The sequence below is a fragment of the Orycteropus afer genome, unplaced genomic scaffold, assembly GCF_000298275.1.
Source record: "Orycteropus afer afer isolate SDZICR_OR568_19922 unplaced genomic scaffold, OryAfe1.0 scaffold00263, whole genome shotgun sequence".
Lineage (NCBI taxonomy): Eukaryota > Metazoa > Chordata > Mammalia > Tubulidentata > Orycteropodidae > Orycteropus > Orycteropus afer.
This window is the reverse complement of record NW_006921850.1, coordinates 4,777,229-4,795,401: the sequence shown is the minus strand read 5'-3', so window position 1 is coordinate 4,795,401 and position 18,173 is coordinate 4,777,229. Positions and strand designations below refer to the sequence as shown.

The 18,173-nt window shown below is 41.7% G+C and overlaps 1 protein-coding gene across 1 annotated transcript in view; it reads left to right on the top strand.

Annotated features, from left to right (window-relative positions):
- The window catches only part of SEPTIN7 (septin 7), a 121,775-nt gene extending 120,619 nt beyond the window's left edge, over positions 1-1,156 (top strand). Inside the window, exons 14-15 of the mRNA XM_042782213.1 lie at positions 1-95; positions 1,117-1,156. Of these exons, the coding sequence (XP_042638147.1) occupies positions 1-95; positions 1,117-1,156 (135 nt within the window). The remainder of the gene's footprint in view (positions 96-1,116) is intronic.
- The last annotated feature ends 17,017 nt before the right edge of the window (positions 1,157-18,173 follow it).

Sequence of the window (18,173 nt, the reverse complement as noted above, 5' to 3'; positions counted from 1 at the left end):
CACAAAGAATTAGAGGAAAAACGTCGTCAGTTTGAGGATGAGAAAGCAAACTGGGAAGCTCAACAACGTATATTAGAACAACAGAACTCTTCAAGGTAACTGATAACACATTCCTAAGAAATTTTTGTATTAAAGAAGGGTTTTTCTATTTATTGTGAACAAAGTAAAAGAAAACATTTATAATAACAGTTTTAAAAAACATCACCTGTTGTTTTACATCCCAGCTACAATTATTTTTATGGATGAATCTTTTTATATGGATGGATGCAATTTGTGTATTCTGATGATTTTTTAATTTTTCATGACTTAACAATCTTTATAATTATAATTTAGCTTCATAGCAGTCTCCCAGTTGACTCACCATAATTGATTTCTTGCTCCCTACCTCTGGTTGTTGGACACAGTGGTTGTTTTCAGTTTGGACAAGTGTTAAAGAACACTGCTACAAAGATTTTTATACCTTTAGGGGGGTGTATTTTAATTATGTTGATTTATTTGCTTAGGATAATATCCTTAAAATTTTAGATATCTAATTGTTACTATCGTTTATTGGTCACTCCTTATTAATTTACACAAAACTCAGTATTTGTATTTTGGTTTTCTTTTCCTCATTAGTCCCATTTACAACTGAAAAGTTACATCACTTTAAGAATTCTGTTGCTAAATATTTTCAAGATTAGATGGTTATTCTATAATACCATTCTTCTATTAACTTTTTCCCCAAGGAAGAGGAAAATACCTTTGTAAAAGCAAATGTACTTGAGGATACAAGTGGCAACAGGAATAACGGATACCTTATTTAATGTCAGTTGCTCTTTTTCAATTTTTGCTGTTGTTTGATTTGGGAAGAATTGTCCTTGTATGTTAAAAATGAGATTTAGCCATATTTTTTGCTGCTTACCCTAAAGTTTTGGCAAACATTTTATTATCTAAGAAAACACTTACTGTAGAGATAAGTATTATCCTCATCAATCACTTCTGAATGCTTGCCATTTTGAAAATGAAAAAATGGTGTTTTTAAAGTCCAGCACAGTTGTAGTTGAGTTAACCATTCGTATGTTATTTGTAATGTTTTTGTAACACAGTCACTCATCTTATTTTCCTTTAATCATTTAGAACCTTGGAAAAGAACAAGAAGAAAGGGAAGATCTTTTAAACCCTCTTTTGACCACCAGTTACGTATTAGTTGCCAATATGCCAGCTTGGACATCAGTGTTTGTTGGATCCGTTTGACCAATTTGCACCAGTTTTATCCATAATGATGGATTTAACAGCATGACAAAAATTTTTTGTTGTTGTTGTTCTTGATGGAAATTAAGATGCCTTGAATTGTCTAGGATTATTGTGTACTTAGAAAGTAACATCTCTAAGTACCTTTCCTACTTTTTCTTTTTTTTATTAAACAGAAGTTTCAGTTTAATGCAAGAGGACATTTTACTGTTGTACAATCATATTCTGGTGGTTTGATTGTTTACAGGATATTCCAAAATAAAAGGACTCTGGAAGGTTTTCATTGAGGATAAATTGCCATAATACAATGCAAACTATGCTTCTCTATGATAATTATAATACAAAAGTTCCATTCAGTGCAGCATATACAATAATGTAATTTAGTCTAACACAGTTGACCCTATTTTTGACACTTCCATTGTTTGAAAATACACATGGAAAAAAAAAAAACTTATATGCTTACAGTGCACCTAGAGCTTTTTTATAACAACCATTTTTTTGTTTGTTTTGGATTCTTTAAATATATTTTATTCTCATTTAGTACCCTCTTTAGCCAGAATCTCATTACTGCTTCATTTTTGTAATAACGTTTAATTTAGATATTTTCCATATATTGGCCCTGCTAAAATAGAATATAGCATCTTTCATATGGTAGGAACCAACAAGGAAACTTTCCTTTAACTCCCTTTTTACACTCTATGGTAAGTAGCAGGGGGGAAATGCATTTATAGATCATTTCTAGGCAAAATTGTGAAGCTAACGACCAATCTGTTTCTACCTATGTGCAGTCTCTTTATTTTACTAGAAATGGGAATCATGGCCTCTTAAAGGGAAAAAAGTCACCATTCTGCATTTAGCTGTATTCATATATTGCATTTCTGCATTTTTTTGTTTGTATTGTAAAAATTCACATAATAAACAATGTTGTGATGTAAAGAGTGCAAGGTCTTAAATATTCTATAATTGATATTCAAGTAGTGTAACAATATTTGGGAAGAAACTTTTCAACTTGAATTTATCTTTCCCACATTGTCTTTTCTATTGCCTCCCTCATGATATTACTCCTATTTTTTCTCTTTTTTGTTCCATTTAGAATATAAGCTCATTTTCTAATTTAAGAGATATAATATCTCTGCTTATTAATATCTATCATTAATATGTTTGTTTCTCTGAGAAAATTCCCACCTCATTCAGTTTACGTATTCTTGTAGGTCCCTGGATATGGGAATTTTTAAATGGGAAGAAGGTAATATAATTTCTTTTCAGTAGGTTCAGATGATACAGTTTTTAACATAATTGTATTTTAAGTATAATTAATGCAACTCAGTTTTTATTACCTTAAAAGTTTCGCAATGTGTGTTTCCTTTTCTTAAATTAATAACTGAATAAGAAGTAAATGAGAATTCCAGTTAGCCAGTATGTTTATTTACTTTAAGAACATGAAGGATTTAAATTGGTATAAAAAATATTCAAGTAGTGGCTGGTGGGTTTGAACCACCAGCCTTCTGGTTAGCAGTCAAATGCCTTAGATGCTACGCCCTAGAGCTACCATAAAAAATGTATTAGGAAGATTATTCACATTAAAGAATCTTGACTTTACATAGGCATTGACCCCTGGGCACTATTTTTTTTTCCCTTTATATTTATTTTTATTGCAAAACTCACTATAAAGTGTACAAATCTTAAGTTACAGTGTGATCACTTTTTACTCATGTTTATACTCCACCCTGATAGAACTTTCCTAACATCCCAGAAGGATGTTCTGTGCCCCCTGCCAGTCAATACATCCTTCCTGGAAGACATCGTTCACCATAGATTAGTTTTGCTTGCCTTTAACTTTATGTAATGGAATCATACAGTTTTTACTCTTTTGAGTTAAAGCTCCCCCACCACCACCACCACAGCAAAACACCCAGTTTTGGAGATCAGTCCACACTGTTATGTACAGCAGCATTCTTTTTACTGCTGTGCACTATTCCAGTATTCAATATATTGTTGTTTGGTGCCATTGAGTTGCTTCATATTCATGGTTACCCCATATGGAGTAAAACTGAGCTCCATAGGACTTTTTGTTGTTGTTTTGAAGTAGGTCTATGGGACATTAAAAACATGGTTTTATGAATATTGCAATGAACATTTGTCCTTAATGTGATGGTCATTATTAGTTAAAAATTGTCTTGAAAAAGTTTTGTTAGCCCTAAAATGCCTTTTCCTTTTGGAGAGCATAGTGTGGTGCTAGTGTTCTTTTAAGATGAATTGCAGTGGAACTGTATTATTTGCTAAGGTAGAACTGTACCATGCAGAGTAGAACTTTAACTTTTTTACCTTGTACCTGCCCAGAAATATGACAGATATTCCATGACCAGAATCAGATGCTCAGGGATAACTGAAAATAATTATATAGTATTTTGGTTCTTCAGTTAAGAGAGATTGGGTTAAGTCCTCTACCCAAAAAAGTTTGGTTTCAGAGAGTTAAGAACTATCTGTAGAAGTTAGAGAATGCAAGATGATAAAGTTGATAGACTGCCTAACTGGTGACGTTTTCTTGGTTTTATAAATACTATTACATTTTTGGGTCAAAGTATACACAGCAGAACAGGTTCCCATTCAATAATTTCTGTACATAGTGTTCAGTGACATTGGTCATTCTTTTTTCTTCTTATTGAACAGGATTGTTTTTTTTGTTTTGTTTTTTTAATTATTATTACAGAAGTAGAATAACAACTACACCACTAATCTGCCATAGCTTATTTGGTCAGTTCCCCATCCATATTTCCTAGGATCTCAGTATCTCTGTTGTTGTTATTATTGAGAATACATACAGCAAAATATACACCAGTCCAACCGTTTCTACATGTACAGTTCACTAATACTGATTATACTCTTCAAGTTGTACAACCATTCTCACCCTCCTTTTCTGAGTTGTTCCTCCCTTATTAACATAAATTCCCTACTCCCTAAGGTTCCTGTCTTTTCAAGTTACTGTCCTCACTTTGATTTCTTATATATAGTCCCCCCCATATATATCATTTTTAATGCACATGATACTCAAGGCAGACATTTTTTACCGATTAAGCTATTTGGTTTTAAGAAGACTTTAGAGGATATTACTGGTTTAAAGTTTAAAGATTATCTCAGTGCAGTAGTTTCACGGCTTTATCCAGTGTCTGCTTTCAAGTCTTTTTTGGGTATATACCTTGAGTGGAATTGCTAAGTCATACAGTATTTCTGTGTTTAGTTTTTTGAAGAACCACCAGTTTTCCACAATGATTGTTACATTTTGTATTTCTACCAGTGGTGGATAAGGGTTCTGATTTCCCCACATCCTTCCCAACATTCCTTATTTTCTGTTTTTTGGATTTTTTAAAAAAGCCATCCTAGTGGGAATGAAATGGTATCTGATTATGGTTTTGATTTGCATGTATCCAATGGATAATGACATTGAGCATCTTTCCATGTGTTTGATAGCCAGTTGAATGTTCTCTTTGGTGAAATGCCTGTTCAAGTCCTTTGCCCGTTTTATAATTTGAGTTATTTGTCTTTGTTTTTAAGTTGAAGTTTTATATATATATTGGTTATTAGATTCTTAGATACATGGTTTCTGAAGATACCTCTTCTAGTCAATGGATTGTCTCATCACTTTTTTGTTAAAGTTTTTTGATGAACAAAAGTTTTTAATTTTTATGAGGTCCCATTTATTTATTTTGCCTTTTGCTGTTTGTGCTTTTGTATAAATAACTTGTTAAAAGCTCGGCCCAGCAGTGTACCATCTGCATTTTCTTCTAAGAATTTTACGATTTTAGTTTACACATTTAGATTCTTGAATTTGGTTTTGTGTAACTGGTGAAGTTCTTAATTAAAACAACTGCCTCTGGAAATTGCTCTTACACTTACTATTTTAAAATTCTGTGCATTGTGATATGTTTATAAGTCACCTTTATTCTACTGTGGGAATGAAAACTTGACTAGTCTGTCCATGTATGCTCCAGGGTGTTACATGAATCTAATATAGGACCTCTGCAGTTCACTGTATCTTTTCATCTTTGACTCTAGGCCTTTAAAACGTATTGAGGGCTGTTTTTGCTATTTGGTGTGTATTTTTGACAGTTGCTGTATGACAGTTTATAAAATGTGTAGTGTTCAAGAACACATGGAAAAAAGCCAACCAGTAAAAAGCAAATGGCCCTCAATGCCCCATTTCCATGGTCAGGAGCATTACATAAGTGAAGCCACCATTAATCACTGTCTTTCTGCTGATTTTAAATGTTGACCAAATAAGCACTAGTCCCATGTTGTAGCGTTTTACTGCCACCTAGTGGAGTGGAGTCTAATTATTTCCTTATTAGGTTTACAAGTAACTGAAGTTGATGATGAGTCAGACATGTGGCATATTCCTTTGTGACTTAGATTGTAACCTGGAAAACGAGAGATACATTCTCATGGTGTCATTATCCACTGCATATTCTGACCCACCACACCTTTCATTCCTTTAGTCACGTTGGAGAAAACTCCGATCCAGAGATGTGGAAGTCAGGGTATAGTAGATGAGGAAAAAGAAAAGAGCAGAATAGTGAAGAGTGCAGCAAGACCAAAATGTTGGCTTGGAAAAGTCATCTAGAGCACTGTCTTCAAGCTTCATCCTATTCACTTACATTAGAATATTTTTGAGTATGTATCTCTCACATTAGAATATTTTTGAGTATGTATCTCTCTATGTATTAATAGGGAGCTCTGGTAGCATAGTGCCTAAGGCACTTGACTGCTAACCAGAAGGCTCACAGTTCAAACCCACCAACCACTCCTCAGAAGGAAGATGGGGCAATCTACTTCCATAATGATACGACCTTGGCAACCCAAGGAGGGGTCGCTATGAGTCGGCTCCAACTCGACGGCACCTAACAACAACAATAATGTGTTAATAAATTATATACATGTACTACCACACACTAACATGGACATGAAACAAGCTTACTGAGTGCATGCTATGTTCCAGGCAGTGTGTTAAGTAGTTGATGGTCATTATTTAATCCTTAATACATGCCAGCACAAAAAGGACATGGGGGCAGCATCTTCTGACTTCCTCCAACCTCACAAGGGGGAAACCATCATCAGCAGCAGCCCAAGGCTTATTCCTAGGAGGCCAGGTATGCCACCACCCTCTAGCTTTTACACAAACCATCTCTCTCACAGCACTCACTATTCTGCTGGGTTCAATAATTTGTTGCAATGGCCATACAGAGCTCACAGACAATACCGTTATGGGGTTTATTAGGGAAGTAACAGGCTACAGTTCAGGTTCAGGAACATGCTCAGGATACAGTTCTTCAATCAGGGCAGTCTCCCCTCTGCTGTCCTTCAGGCACATCTCTCTGGCCCTTGGCCTCTCAGCCTGGCCTCCTCCCTGCTCAGGCAAGTGTTAGTTCTTTAGCTCTGCCGATAGGTACACGTGGGTGCACCACACTCCATTAGCAAATCTCCTGTCCAAGGGCACTCAACTTTCTCTCTCCATGGGCCAGGTAAGCTCACCACTCAGTCTTGTGCCACTTGGTTTCACTGCTGCCATCTCTCAGTCGGGTGTCTCTGCCAAGGAGGTTGAGCACAGGGGTTTCAGGTTCAAGGATGTGCTTCACTCCACCTCCGGCTATTCTCTCTTGATGGCAATGAGATCCCCACTTCTGCCTCTAGAAGGGCTCATTTTAGGCCTGGCAGAGCAACAAAACTAACCAATCCCCACATTAGGGTTCCACACACCTTATTTGCGTGGTCCCACCCAGTAATCTGGTGGGAGTCACAAAGACCATGGCTAGAAAAGCCATACCAAGTAAATCACTGCTCCTCAGCCAGTATCACCATTTCACAGATAGGGAAATGGATGTTTGGAAATGTTTAGTAGTGATTCAATATACAGGTGGTAATTGACAGCTGGAGTTTGAACCCAGGTCTTGACGGCATCAGATCATGTATGCTTCAGTTTTAGGCTATCCAGCCACCTGGCTTACTTCTGAAATGTGGGATGTTTTGTGTGGTTGTTAGTACAGAGCAGGTGCTCACTGACTAGTGGGGTCAGTTGGTCACTAGGCAGCCTGAAGGAGTAGAAAACACTGGACTTGAAGTTGGATTCTCTAGGTTTGCTGGTTTGGGGTGAGGATTACATTGGTTGCAAGTGTCTCATCCTTGATCATCCTTGAACATTAATGGAAGTGATCTACTGCAGCCATGCACAGACCAAAATGTGTTTTTCTCCAGTTTTAGTTGATGGTTCCTGTTAAGTGTGCATGGTGTCATAGCTTTTTAGGCCTGCTTTGTGTGTATGTGTGTGTACAGAGATAGCTTTTTGAAGTTACTAGAAGATGTATGTTTCAATAATGGGGCACTCCATGGAAATAAAATAATTTTGGTCAAGAGGAGGTTTTTAAAGGTGCTGGCAGTGAAAGTTACAAAATGTCATTTTTTACAAGTAACTCTGAAATAGTCTGTTAGAGTATCTCATCTCTGATGAACACATTGCTGCTTTTCAAGCAAACTGATTCCCATGATTTGGATTAATTCATAGAATGTTCAAAGTTCAGTGTCAGCTGTTTTCAGCAGAAAATGGGGACTGACAGTTTCCTGTGTTCTTTAGAAGTCTTTCAGAGCTTCACAGAAGAATGAAGACTATTCTTGGCCTGAACATTTGCCCCATGGGGTGCGAGCCCAACCAAACAGCCTTGTTTTAGCACAGGAGGGTCAAGTGAAAGGAGACCTTGTTCTGTGTGGGGCTCTCGGAGGGTAGCCTAAAACCCCACTGGCCTCACAGAAAGACTGTTCTAGGTAGTGTTTGTGGACCTGCTGAACTTTAATGACACTCAGGCTGGGGAGAGGGAAGTAGTTGACACCCCTGAGAGCAGAGGTCCGTGAAGACATGGCATAATAAGATGGGGTGAGGGGACAAGGGAGGAAGGTCAAACACTGCCACTAAACATCTTGTTTGCTCCCACTTGTTTGTGGACCCCTCTTGTTGTTATGTGCCATGGAGTCAGCTCATAGCAACCCCTCCTTAGGTTTCTGAGGCAGTATCACTATGGAAGTAGATTGCCCAACTTTCCTTCCGAGGAGTGGCCTGGTGGGTTTGAACAGCCAGCCTTCTGGTTAGCAGTCAAGTGCCTTAGGCACTACCCTACCAGAGCTCCTCTTAGCTCCCTGTTTTTTGTGTGCATTGCAAAGAGCAGCATTTCACCCTGGAGATTTGCAAGGAAATACAGTAGACCACAGAATCCCTATGGGAGAGAGGTGCTGGCTCATACCCAGATACCAAGTACCAAACTAAGTTGATCTGGCAAGGGCTCACAACTTTCTTTTTCCCCTCTTTTAATTCTGTTGTCTTTGAATTGCATTGCTCTCTTTCATATTTAAATATATGCCCCACTCCACAGTGGTCACAGAACAGTTCCCTGTGTCTTGTATAAGCTAGTAGTTTAAGCAATTTAGCAAATGATGGGTGAAGTGATGGGTGCCTTCGTGTTGATTCTGGCATTAAAGTGAGCTTTTCTCCTGACGTTTTAGCTGTAGGGTTTTATGTTGTCTTGTTGGGAGTGGGAGGAGCTGTCAGTTTTGGGGGTGTGGTAAATCTTAAGTGATTATACAAATCTTTGGCTTAATGTTGTTTAGTTTAAAAAAAGAGTTGTAACCAACATTTCAGGATTGAGGTTCTGTCACTGAGATACCAACATGAAATTCTCTTTCAGGTTGCTGGGCAGAGGTGTGAGGCTCACAATGGCATCCTTTCCCCTGAGCCTCCACTAGTGCCTAGTTAACGTACTTTTTCACGTTATACATTTCTTGCCAACCGCACCCTCCATACAAGGTGTAAGCACACTATGTTATTTTGTTTTTACATGTTGCTGTAAAAAAAAAAAAAAAAAAAAGTGTAGCATGCTTAGGACACTACCTGGGTGGGGGCATAGTTGGCAAAATAGAAAAGTATAACAAATGCTTTATTTGCATAAAAGTATCTGTCATAGTCAGGTGCTTGGGTGATGGAGTAGCAACCACAGACCAGAGTTCGCCTGTGATCTTGCTTCAGAGAGATTGGGTGGGATGATAGCACATGTCCTGAAGAGGAGATCGTCTTTCTCTCCAACTCGTGCTGTTAGGACTGACACTCATTCTACCAAAGGTGAACATTTTAGGTAATATGCAAACTGAGGAGAATAATCCATGAAGGTAAAGCAGCACAGATGCCCTCTGGAGTTGTACAGGTGAGGTGAGATGTAGGCTGTTTGGGGGAGGTATTCTGTATCATTTTTGAAATACTAAGAGATGCTCCCCTTGTCTATACCATGTTCCTCCCCTAGGCAAACTCCCCAGTGGCTCCTCATTGCCTCAAGACAAAATCCAACTCTGGGTTGGCTAAGCACTGGCCATACTCTGCTGTACCCAACAAGGCAGCCATTGGAGCCATTTCAAACTCAAGTGGCTCTTTGGTGTCCTGTGTCTTGACTAATATTTCTTCTGTGTGGAATGAACTCTGGTGCCTGCCCTGCCCTGCCCTGCCCTACCTTGCCCTACCTGGCCATCCAGGTCATGCACCAGGCTTGCTTAAGGGGCAACTTTAGGAATACCACTCTGTCAGCTCCTGGCCATACAGGCTAGCTAGGACACTGCTGTGGCCTGGTGCAAAAAGATCTGTGGATGAGTCTTAAGACATTTTTGTGCTGCCAGAGCAGTGGCTGCCTTTTTTTGAGAGAAGAATCTTTAAAGGATGCTGAGCTCTTGCTGTGGCCCTTTGGATCAGCTGGTGTCAGTAGTCCAGAGTGGTCTCAAGTGTCTTCATACCTGTAGGCCTACTCTTTACCATCACTTGCATTAGTCCCCTGCACCTGTGTATTTCTCACCTTTTCTCCAGGAATTTGACCATTATTCTTCCTGGACTACTTGTATTAGGATTCTTGGTTGCAGGTAGAAGATTTTAAGCCCAAAAAGTAGGCTAGGGTTTATTTTACTGGCTCTTGTAATCAAAACCAGAGGCAAACCAGCCTGCTATAGGGTGATAGACTCCAGGATTATTTCAGCCTCTCAGTAGTCTGAGGAAAAACCGGATGTCCCCACAGGCCAGGCCCTAGCTTCAGTCAACTCCAGGCCAACATTCTGACAGGCTCTCAATGAGACAACAGCATCTGTCCCCTACCTTAGGGTCTGAAAGGTCCCAGGGAAGAGCTGCAGTGGACCTTGTATGGTGGGAGGCACAGACATGAGCCAGGCAGCACCCCTCCCCAAATCTGTTACATGTTAGGTGCCGTCGTGCTGACTCCAACTCATAGTGACCCTATGTACAACAGAATGAAACACTGCCCAGTCCTGTGCCAGCCTCACAATCCTTGCTATACCTGAGCCCATTGTTGCAGCCACTGTGTCAATCTATCCCGTTGAGGGCCTTCCCCTTTTTTTACTGACCCTCCACTTTACCAAGCATGATATCCTTCTCCAGGGAATGGTCCCTTCTGATAACTTGAGCAAAGGAGGTGAGATGAAGTCTGGCCATTCTTGCTTTCAATGAGCATTCTGGCTGCACTTCTTTCAGGGCAGATTTGTTAGTTCTTCTGGCAGTTCATGGTACTTTCAGTATTCTTCACTACCACCACTGCTTGTTACATAGTAATGTCAATTCTGCAGCCAACCTGGACCTTTGAATCTGCTAGACTCACAGGTCATGTACCAGCTTATAACAGGGCAGCCTGTGGCTGTCTCCATTCCTCCTCCCCCTGCCTAGGCAGCCCTGGAACCTTGTGTCTGAGAGACTCCACCTCTCTCCCTCCTTGCGGCCCACCCTGGATGTCAGTTTCTACTGGCCCCTACTCCAGGAATGGATTCAAAGCCGACATCCCAGAACTCCCAGGGTTTGCTTCCTGCAAGAAATCCCAACAGACTGTCAAATGCTCCCTCCCCATTTATCTGTGGATTTTTAATGAATTTTTTTCTTTTAGTTTTCAATTTGAGCATAATTTCAGACTTTCAGAAAAACTGCCAAAGTACTTTTCTTTCCCCCAGACCCATTTGTGAGTTATTTGTAGCCATAGTGCCCCTTAGATGAACACTTGTGTGTTTCCAAGGAAATTCTTGTAACAGTGCAATATTCAAAATTTGATGAAATTTAATGAGCTTAAAGTGTAGACCTTTCTACCTTTAAATATATATTTATTCATATTTATATACATTGCATTTTGCATTGTGATTCAAGAGTCCCCAATTCAGGCTGCTGTGCTTATAGTTTCTGCTTAAATAATAACGTAAAGGAGACCACCTTGGTGTTCTGGGCCTGTACCCATTTGGTGCCAATAAACCCTGTGGGTTGAACTGGATGGAGTCAACGTCAAGTTTGACATCAGAGTCCAGGCTCCTAGTTCACTCTGTCTCCACCATGTGGGATGGCTGCAGTGTTTCCTAATCATTCATTCCATCAGACCTCTGAGACCGGATCCCACGTACAGGACACCTGCACACACAGTTGCATGTCACTGCCCTGCACAGACACCCAGGTGTACTATGCTCTCGCCCTCCAGGAGCCCTCGGGCCCTGAGAGAAAAGGGCATGAAGCACCCTGGGAGGGTCACTCTTTTATTATTATTATTTTATTGTGATTTGGGTGAAAATTTACAGAGCAAATTCACTTTCCATATAGCAGTTCACATACACTTTGTCTCATGACATTAACCACAATTTACCACAATGCAACAGCTCCCCTCCCACTTCCTCCCGATAATTACCTCTTGGAGAGGGTCACTCTTAGCTCGGGCCTCAGTCTTCAGAACATTTGTTCTTACCGGAAGGCCCAAGTCTGGCAGCTGTCCTCCATCCCTACCATCCTGGGCAGCACTGGGACTTAGCTTGGTTTGGGCAGAGGCCTCTGCCTGCCAACTTGGGAAAACTAGGGCACCACCATACCTTCGGGACGATTCTGTGGATTAAATAAAACATTAGGTGGTGGCACAAGGAGCTCTGGTGGTGCAGTGCCAAGGCATTTGACTGCCAACTAAAGCTTGGCGGTTCAGTCCCACCAGCCACTCCATGGAAGGAAGATGAGACAATCTGCTTCCGTAAAGATTTACAGCCTATGAGTAGGAATCTACTCAATAGCAGTGGGTTGGCTTGGGTTGGGTTTGGTGGTGGCACAGGCCAGGCCACAGCTGGTACTCCATGAATGCCGGCTCCTGCGGTGCCCCCTGCGGGCCTCCACACTCCTGCAGCCCAGCAAAACCGTGCTACTACCATCATCTGATCCATGCGCCCTGCCTTACTTTCCATGGATCCACCATTCTAGCGCCACCACCACGTGAGTGGTCACCACAGGAACAGGAGGTGGCAGCAACCTCTAGCCAAGGGCGACCAGCACAACCCTCCATGAACCCGCGCTGGCCAGGTAGGGTCTTTTAGGGGGATTTGGGAAGCTGCAGCCGCCCTTGATTTCCATGCTATTTGACCATCTATTTTGTTTCGAAAATCTTTCAAGACTTTTATTTTTATTTTTCATTTGAAGGAGAATTTTTCAAGCTAGTATTAAGAGCTTGGTGACTCTACTTCCCGAGCAAAGAGGTTTTGTTTTTAATGCATTCCAAGAGCAAATATATGTTGAGTGATTACATGCCAAGCACAGTGTTAAAGTCATAGCACTCAGCTTAATTTTCACAACAATCTGTAGGGAAAGTACTATTAATATTTTTTTTTTCATGAGTAGAAACTGAGGCAATTGGATGGCTTAAGCTGAGTCGTGTAAACGGATAGTGTAGGATTTGAGCTGATGGCAAACCCATATGAGAACTCGAGGACTTTATGGGTAGCAGCCCCTCTAAGCAACCAGCAGACACAGGGACCAGAAGGGGCTTCCAGGTTGAAGTGCCTCACACCCCACACCCCATCTCCTTGGGAGGCTCATGGTGGGCACTATTTGTTTAGTCATCAACCTTTCAATTCATCCCTCTTTGCTTTCCTGTGGGTCTCTGGCCTAGTCCTGGGCTAGATCTGGGTCTTAGTGCGCCAGCCCCAGTCTTCCCCAACACAGTGAGTTACAGTGACTGTTTTAGGACCTGGTTCAGCCAGTTCCCAGCCCAGGTCAGCACAACTGGACGGAAGCTCTGAGGCAGGCTCTCGTGGCTTCCTAGAGGCCCCCTCTCCTCCTCAGGTCTGGCTCAGGCCAGTGTAGCTGCCTCAGCTCCAGGAACATTCCCCCTAACTTCTCACACCTGACCCTCTGAAAGCTCCCTTCACCCACAACCGCTGCCTACCCCCCTCTTGTTCTTACCTTGGAGGCCAGGCCCTCCACGTCCCCACATTCTTCCTCACTTCTGTCCCTTCCCAATCCTGTGCTGAATTGACCAATGGACACATCAAACTTCTGTTTATGTCTCCAGAAATTTGGGGAGGAGAAAAATTGGACTTTGATATATTTTTATAAGACATCAAATTACTTTTCATATGATTTTGTTGAACTTCTTTATACCTATTTACAGTTCTAAATTGTTTTTATGTTGAATTGGCTGAGTGGAGGGCAGTGACATTCACCTTTCAGGGTTTATAGCCTGGATGATCTTGATTAGGCCCTTGAGCCTCTCACTTTTACTTCCTTAGGCCCTGAACATCACAGGGAGGCCAGGGCCTGGGAAAAGCCAAGGAGAACCAGAGGTGAAGGAACCTTAGAACCAAAGGAGTTTGTTCTCTGTGGATTGGAGGGTGGCAGCCAGAAAGCCCAGTGGAGATGCTTAGGAGAGATGGGATGGGTCAGGGAAGAAGCTGAGGCTAGGGTATGTGTATGTTGTTTGTTGTTGTTACGTGCCCTCGAGTTGGACTCGACTTATAGCGACCCCTCCTTGGGTTTCCAAGGCAGTATCACTACGGAAGTAGATTGCCCAAGGGTATGTGTATAGGGGAGGACATATCACCACAGAGTTCCCATTTAGGGCACCAATCAAGGACAGCAGGTGGCAGGTGGGCATCAACTGGCTCTCTGGTCCTAGGTGAACCCATGGTGGCTGTGGAGGAGAGATAGCACCTCTACACAGCATCAGCCTGGCCAGGTGGGAGCAGGGCATTGGGATTCGGAGTCCTCAGTGACTTCACTGTATTCTTAGATGGGAAACCTCTCTGGAAAAAGCAGTCTCACTTACGTTTGACTTCTATACTTCCTGGAGTTGTGACCGCACAAAATAGGCCTCAACCAAGGTTATTCTGGCCACTTTAAGAGCCTGTGGACTTTGTCTGATAGGTGGTCTGGGAATGGGGAGATGGAGGGGACTGTCTGCCCCCACCCTGTATCTGTTTTGCCCACTTCTCCCCTATTTAGAAATGTGTGTATCTCAGGAAGATGTCTGGGGAAAGAGAGTACTTGTGAGCCTAGACTCCTCCTCTTTGGGAGAGCTGGGAACACCACTTTCAGCAGTCACCAGGGGGCAGCACTTCCCTAACATCAGGCCCTTTCCACTGAATAATTCTTCCTAGCTTCTGCAGCTACAAAAAGCAAAAAAACAAACTCACTGCTGTGGAGTCAGATCCGACTCATAGCGACCCCTCCTTGGATTTCCGAGGCGGCATCACTACGGAAATAGATCGCCCAACCTTCCTTCTGAGGAGTGGCTGGTGGGTTTGAACCACCAGTCTTCTGGTTAGCAGTCAAATGCCTTAAGCACTATGCCTACTTGATATTAAATAGATCTCGAAGGCCATGAATTTGGTGCAGTACTGTCAGCAGCAGTTGAAAAAAACCTGGTTTTTATCCTGAGGGATAAAAACATGAAACTAGATTCTGTTCTCTAGCTTTCTGATGACAAACAAATCTTTCATCCTTTCTTTGCCTCGGTTTTTCCATCTGTCCAACTGGACAGTCTCTTTCCCATCTACCACTCAAGGCTCTCTTGTGCTAATAAAGCAAGTGATAGGAAATGCTTTTCTCATGTTTAAGGTGATTGCCCTTAAGGACAACATGCTGATGTTGCATGATAACAAACGAATTTTTTATAGGGTCTGGTGTTTGGAGGCAATCTTCCATAGATAGAAATACAGAACAGATGAGTGGTATTTCCCACTTCTGCAGGTTGATGCAACCAAGGGACCATAGATGGATGGGCAGAGCAGCAAATTAATTTGGCCTCAGAAGAAGTGAGAACTCATAAGGTCTAAAGTCAAGTTGGGCCAGTGAGAGACCTCAGCGGCATCTAAGAAACCAAAATAGTCCATTGAATGTTGGAGGAGGTGGGGGAGGACTTTGACTACCAACTGCCTGGATGCCCAATTCCAGATCTTCTCTTTAGTGGCTGTTTCTGTGGCTGAAGAGGAACAATTCTCTGAAAGTGAGAGAAGAAGGGGGAGAAGAGGAGTCTGGAGACAAATCTCTGGGTTGCTAAACTTCTGGTCAACCTGTTTGAATGATTTTGAGGCATGAGGTCCAGCACAGGACAAGTACAGGATGAATTCTCAAGCTTTGGCAGAGGCAGGTTTTGAGCCCATCCCCTGGGAGGGACAGACAGAATGTGCTGGAATAAGCCAGGGAGGCCAAACTGACATGATGGGTCTTTTTTAGCTTTAACCAGAGGAAGACTTTGCAGATGGCATTCAGTTTTCTAAAAGGCATTGTGTCATAAAATTCTGCTCAGTCCAGAGTATTCCCATAAATCCCATAAATCTCAACTGGCAGTATGTGCCAGTTCTGGCTCTACCACCTGATCTGAGCAGGTTCTCTAGCTTTTTCTAGGCCTCATATCCCTCATTTGAAGAATGGGAAAATAAAATGAGATTGAATCTGTCAAGTGCCTAGCAAAACATCTAGAATGCACTAAACACAGTTGCTGTGAAGTTGCCTACGACTCATGGAGACCCCTGTGTGTCAGAGAGCTGTGCTCCATAGGATTTTCAATGGCTGATGTTTCAGAAGTAGGTCACCAGACCCTTCTCCAAGGTGGACTCAGACTCTGGGTGGACTCAAACCTCCAAACTTTTGGTTACCAGCCAAGCACATTAATTATCTGTACCACCCAGGAACTCTAGTACTCAGTAAATATCAGTTCAGTAGGATGTTGGGTGGGCTATTGAGAAATTTTGGGGTCCTTTTGGGATTTTTTTCTTATTTATTTAAGTACTTCTGTTCATCCTTGTGGGGTGGGGGCAGAGTGGGTTTATGGCTCATTACAAATAAATGAAAGGTACTCTTCCTACTTCCAGGAAGAGAGTCAGGCTTCACTATTCTTCAGGTCTTGATTGCTCTTTTGGCCAGAAAAGGAATATAGATGATTTCAAGGCTTTGCCTACTGCTGATGGCCTTGTCATGGCATGATGGGACAGAAAGACTGTTTTATTTTGCATGTGTTGTGTTTTGAAGGCTTGAAAAGGAGGTGGTGGCTTGAGTCCACCATGACTCCCCCAGGGACATTGTAGCCTGAGAGGAAACATAGCCACAGAGCCACTGTGGGGACCTATGTATAGGAGTCTGGGCAGGATGGTTGGAGGGCCCTGCTAGGGGGGAGACCAGTGAATGTTGGCTATGGGGTATGGCTGTAGCACTGCCCAGATCAGGGGAGACGGGGCCTGATGGAGACTCCCAGAAGGAGAGATATGAACCTGACCTGGGAACCCTGGATTTGGCCACCTAGAGAGCTTCTTTGGGAGCTATGGAACTGTCTCCCCAATTCAAGGTTCTTGTAGGCTCCGACAGAAGGGGTTCTAAAATGCCTTATTTTGGATTTCTGCTGATCATAGTGAGTGAGAGCCAGAGTCAATTCATAATAAATCTGAGAGAAAACAAAATCAGTTATTATTTGCACCTTGAGGAGAATAGTCCTTGTGAGTGAAATACAGATATGACATGAATAATGTTTGTTTGAGTCAGCAAGTCAGAAACTTTGTTGAAATGTGGCTTTCATCATGTGGTTTTGATTTTCTTGACATCGAACTGATAAGAACACAAGACGTAACAAACCAGATACTCACAGCAACATGAATGGATCTTAAAGATGGGGTTGAGGTGGGCAGAAGAGGAATAAATGTTGAAGAACTCACACTTTCCAATTTCAAAACTTACTACAAAACTGCAATAATCAAGACAGTATAGAATTGGTATATGATAGACACTGAGATCAATGGAATAATACTGATACAGCCAGAAATAAATGCATACATGTGTGGTCAATTAAATTTTGACAAGGGTGCCAAGACAATTCTATGGAGAAATAATAGACTTTTCAACAAATGGTGCTGGAATAACTAGATAAATATATGAAAAAGAGTGAATTTGGACCCCCACCTCATGCCAAACACAAAAGTTAACACAAAATGGATCAAAGATGTAAGAGCTAAAATCTTGAAACTCTTAGACAAAAACAGAAGAACAAATCATTATAGACTTGGATTTGGCAATGGCTTCTTAACTATGTGGGAGCTCTGGTGGCATAGTGCCTATAGTGTTTGACTGCTAACCAGAAGGCTGGCAGTTCAAACCCACCAGCCACTCCTCGGAAGGAAGATTGGGCAATCTACTTCTGTAGTGATACCGCCTCAGAAGCCCAAGGAGGGATCACTATGAGTCAGATCTGACACGATGGCAGTGAGTTTGGTTTTTTCTGTCTTAGCTATGCCACCTAAAGCACAAGCAACAAAAGAAAAATGATAAATTGAACTTAATCAAAATTTAAAACTTTTGTGCTTTGAAAGACACTATCCAGGAAGTAAAAAGACAACCTACTGAATAGGAGAAAATATTTGCGAATCATACATCTGATAAAGTGCTTGTATCTAATCTATATGTTGTTGTTCTTATGTGTTTTATATATATATATGTGGGAGCTCTGGTAGCATAGTGGCTAAGACACTTGCCTGCTAACCAGACGGCTGGAGGTTCAAATCCACCAGCCACTCCTCGGAAGGAAGGTTGGGCAATCCTACTTCTGTAGTGATACTGCCTCGGAAACCCAAGGAGGGGTCGCTAT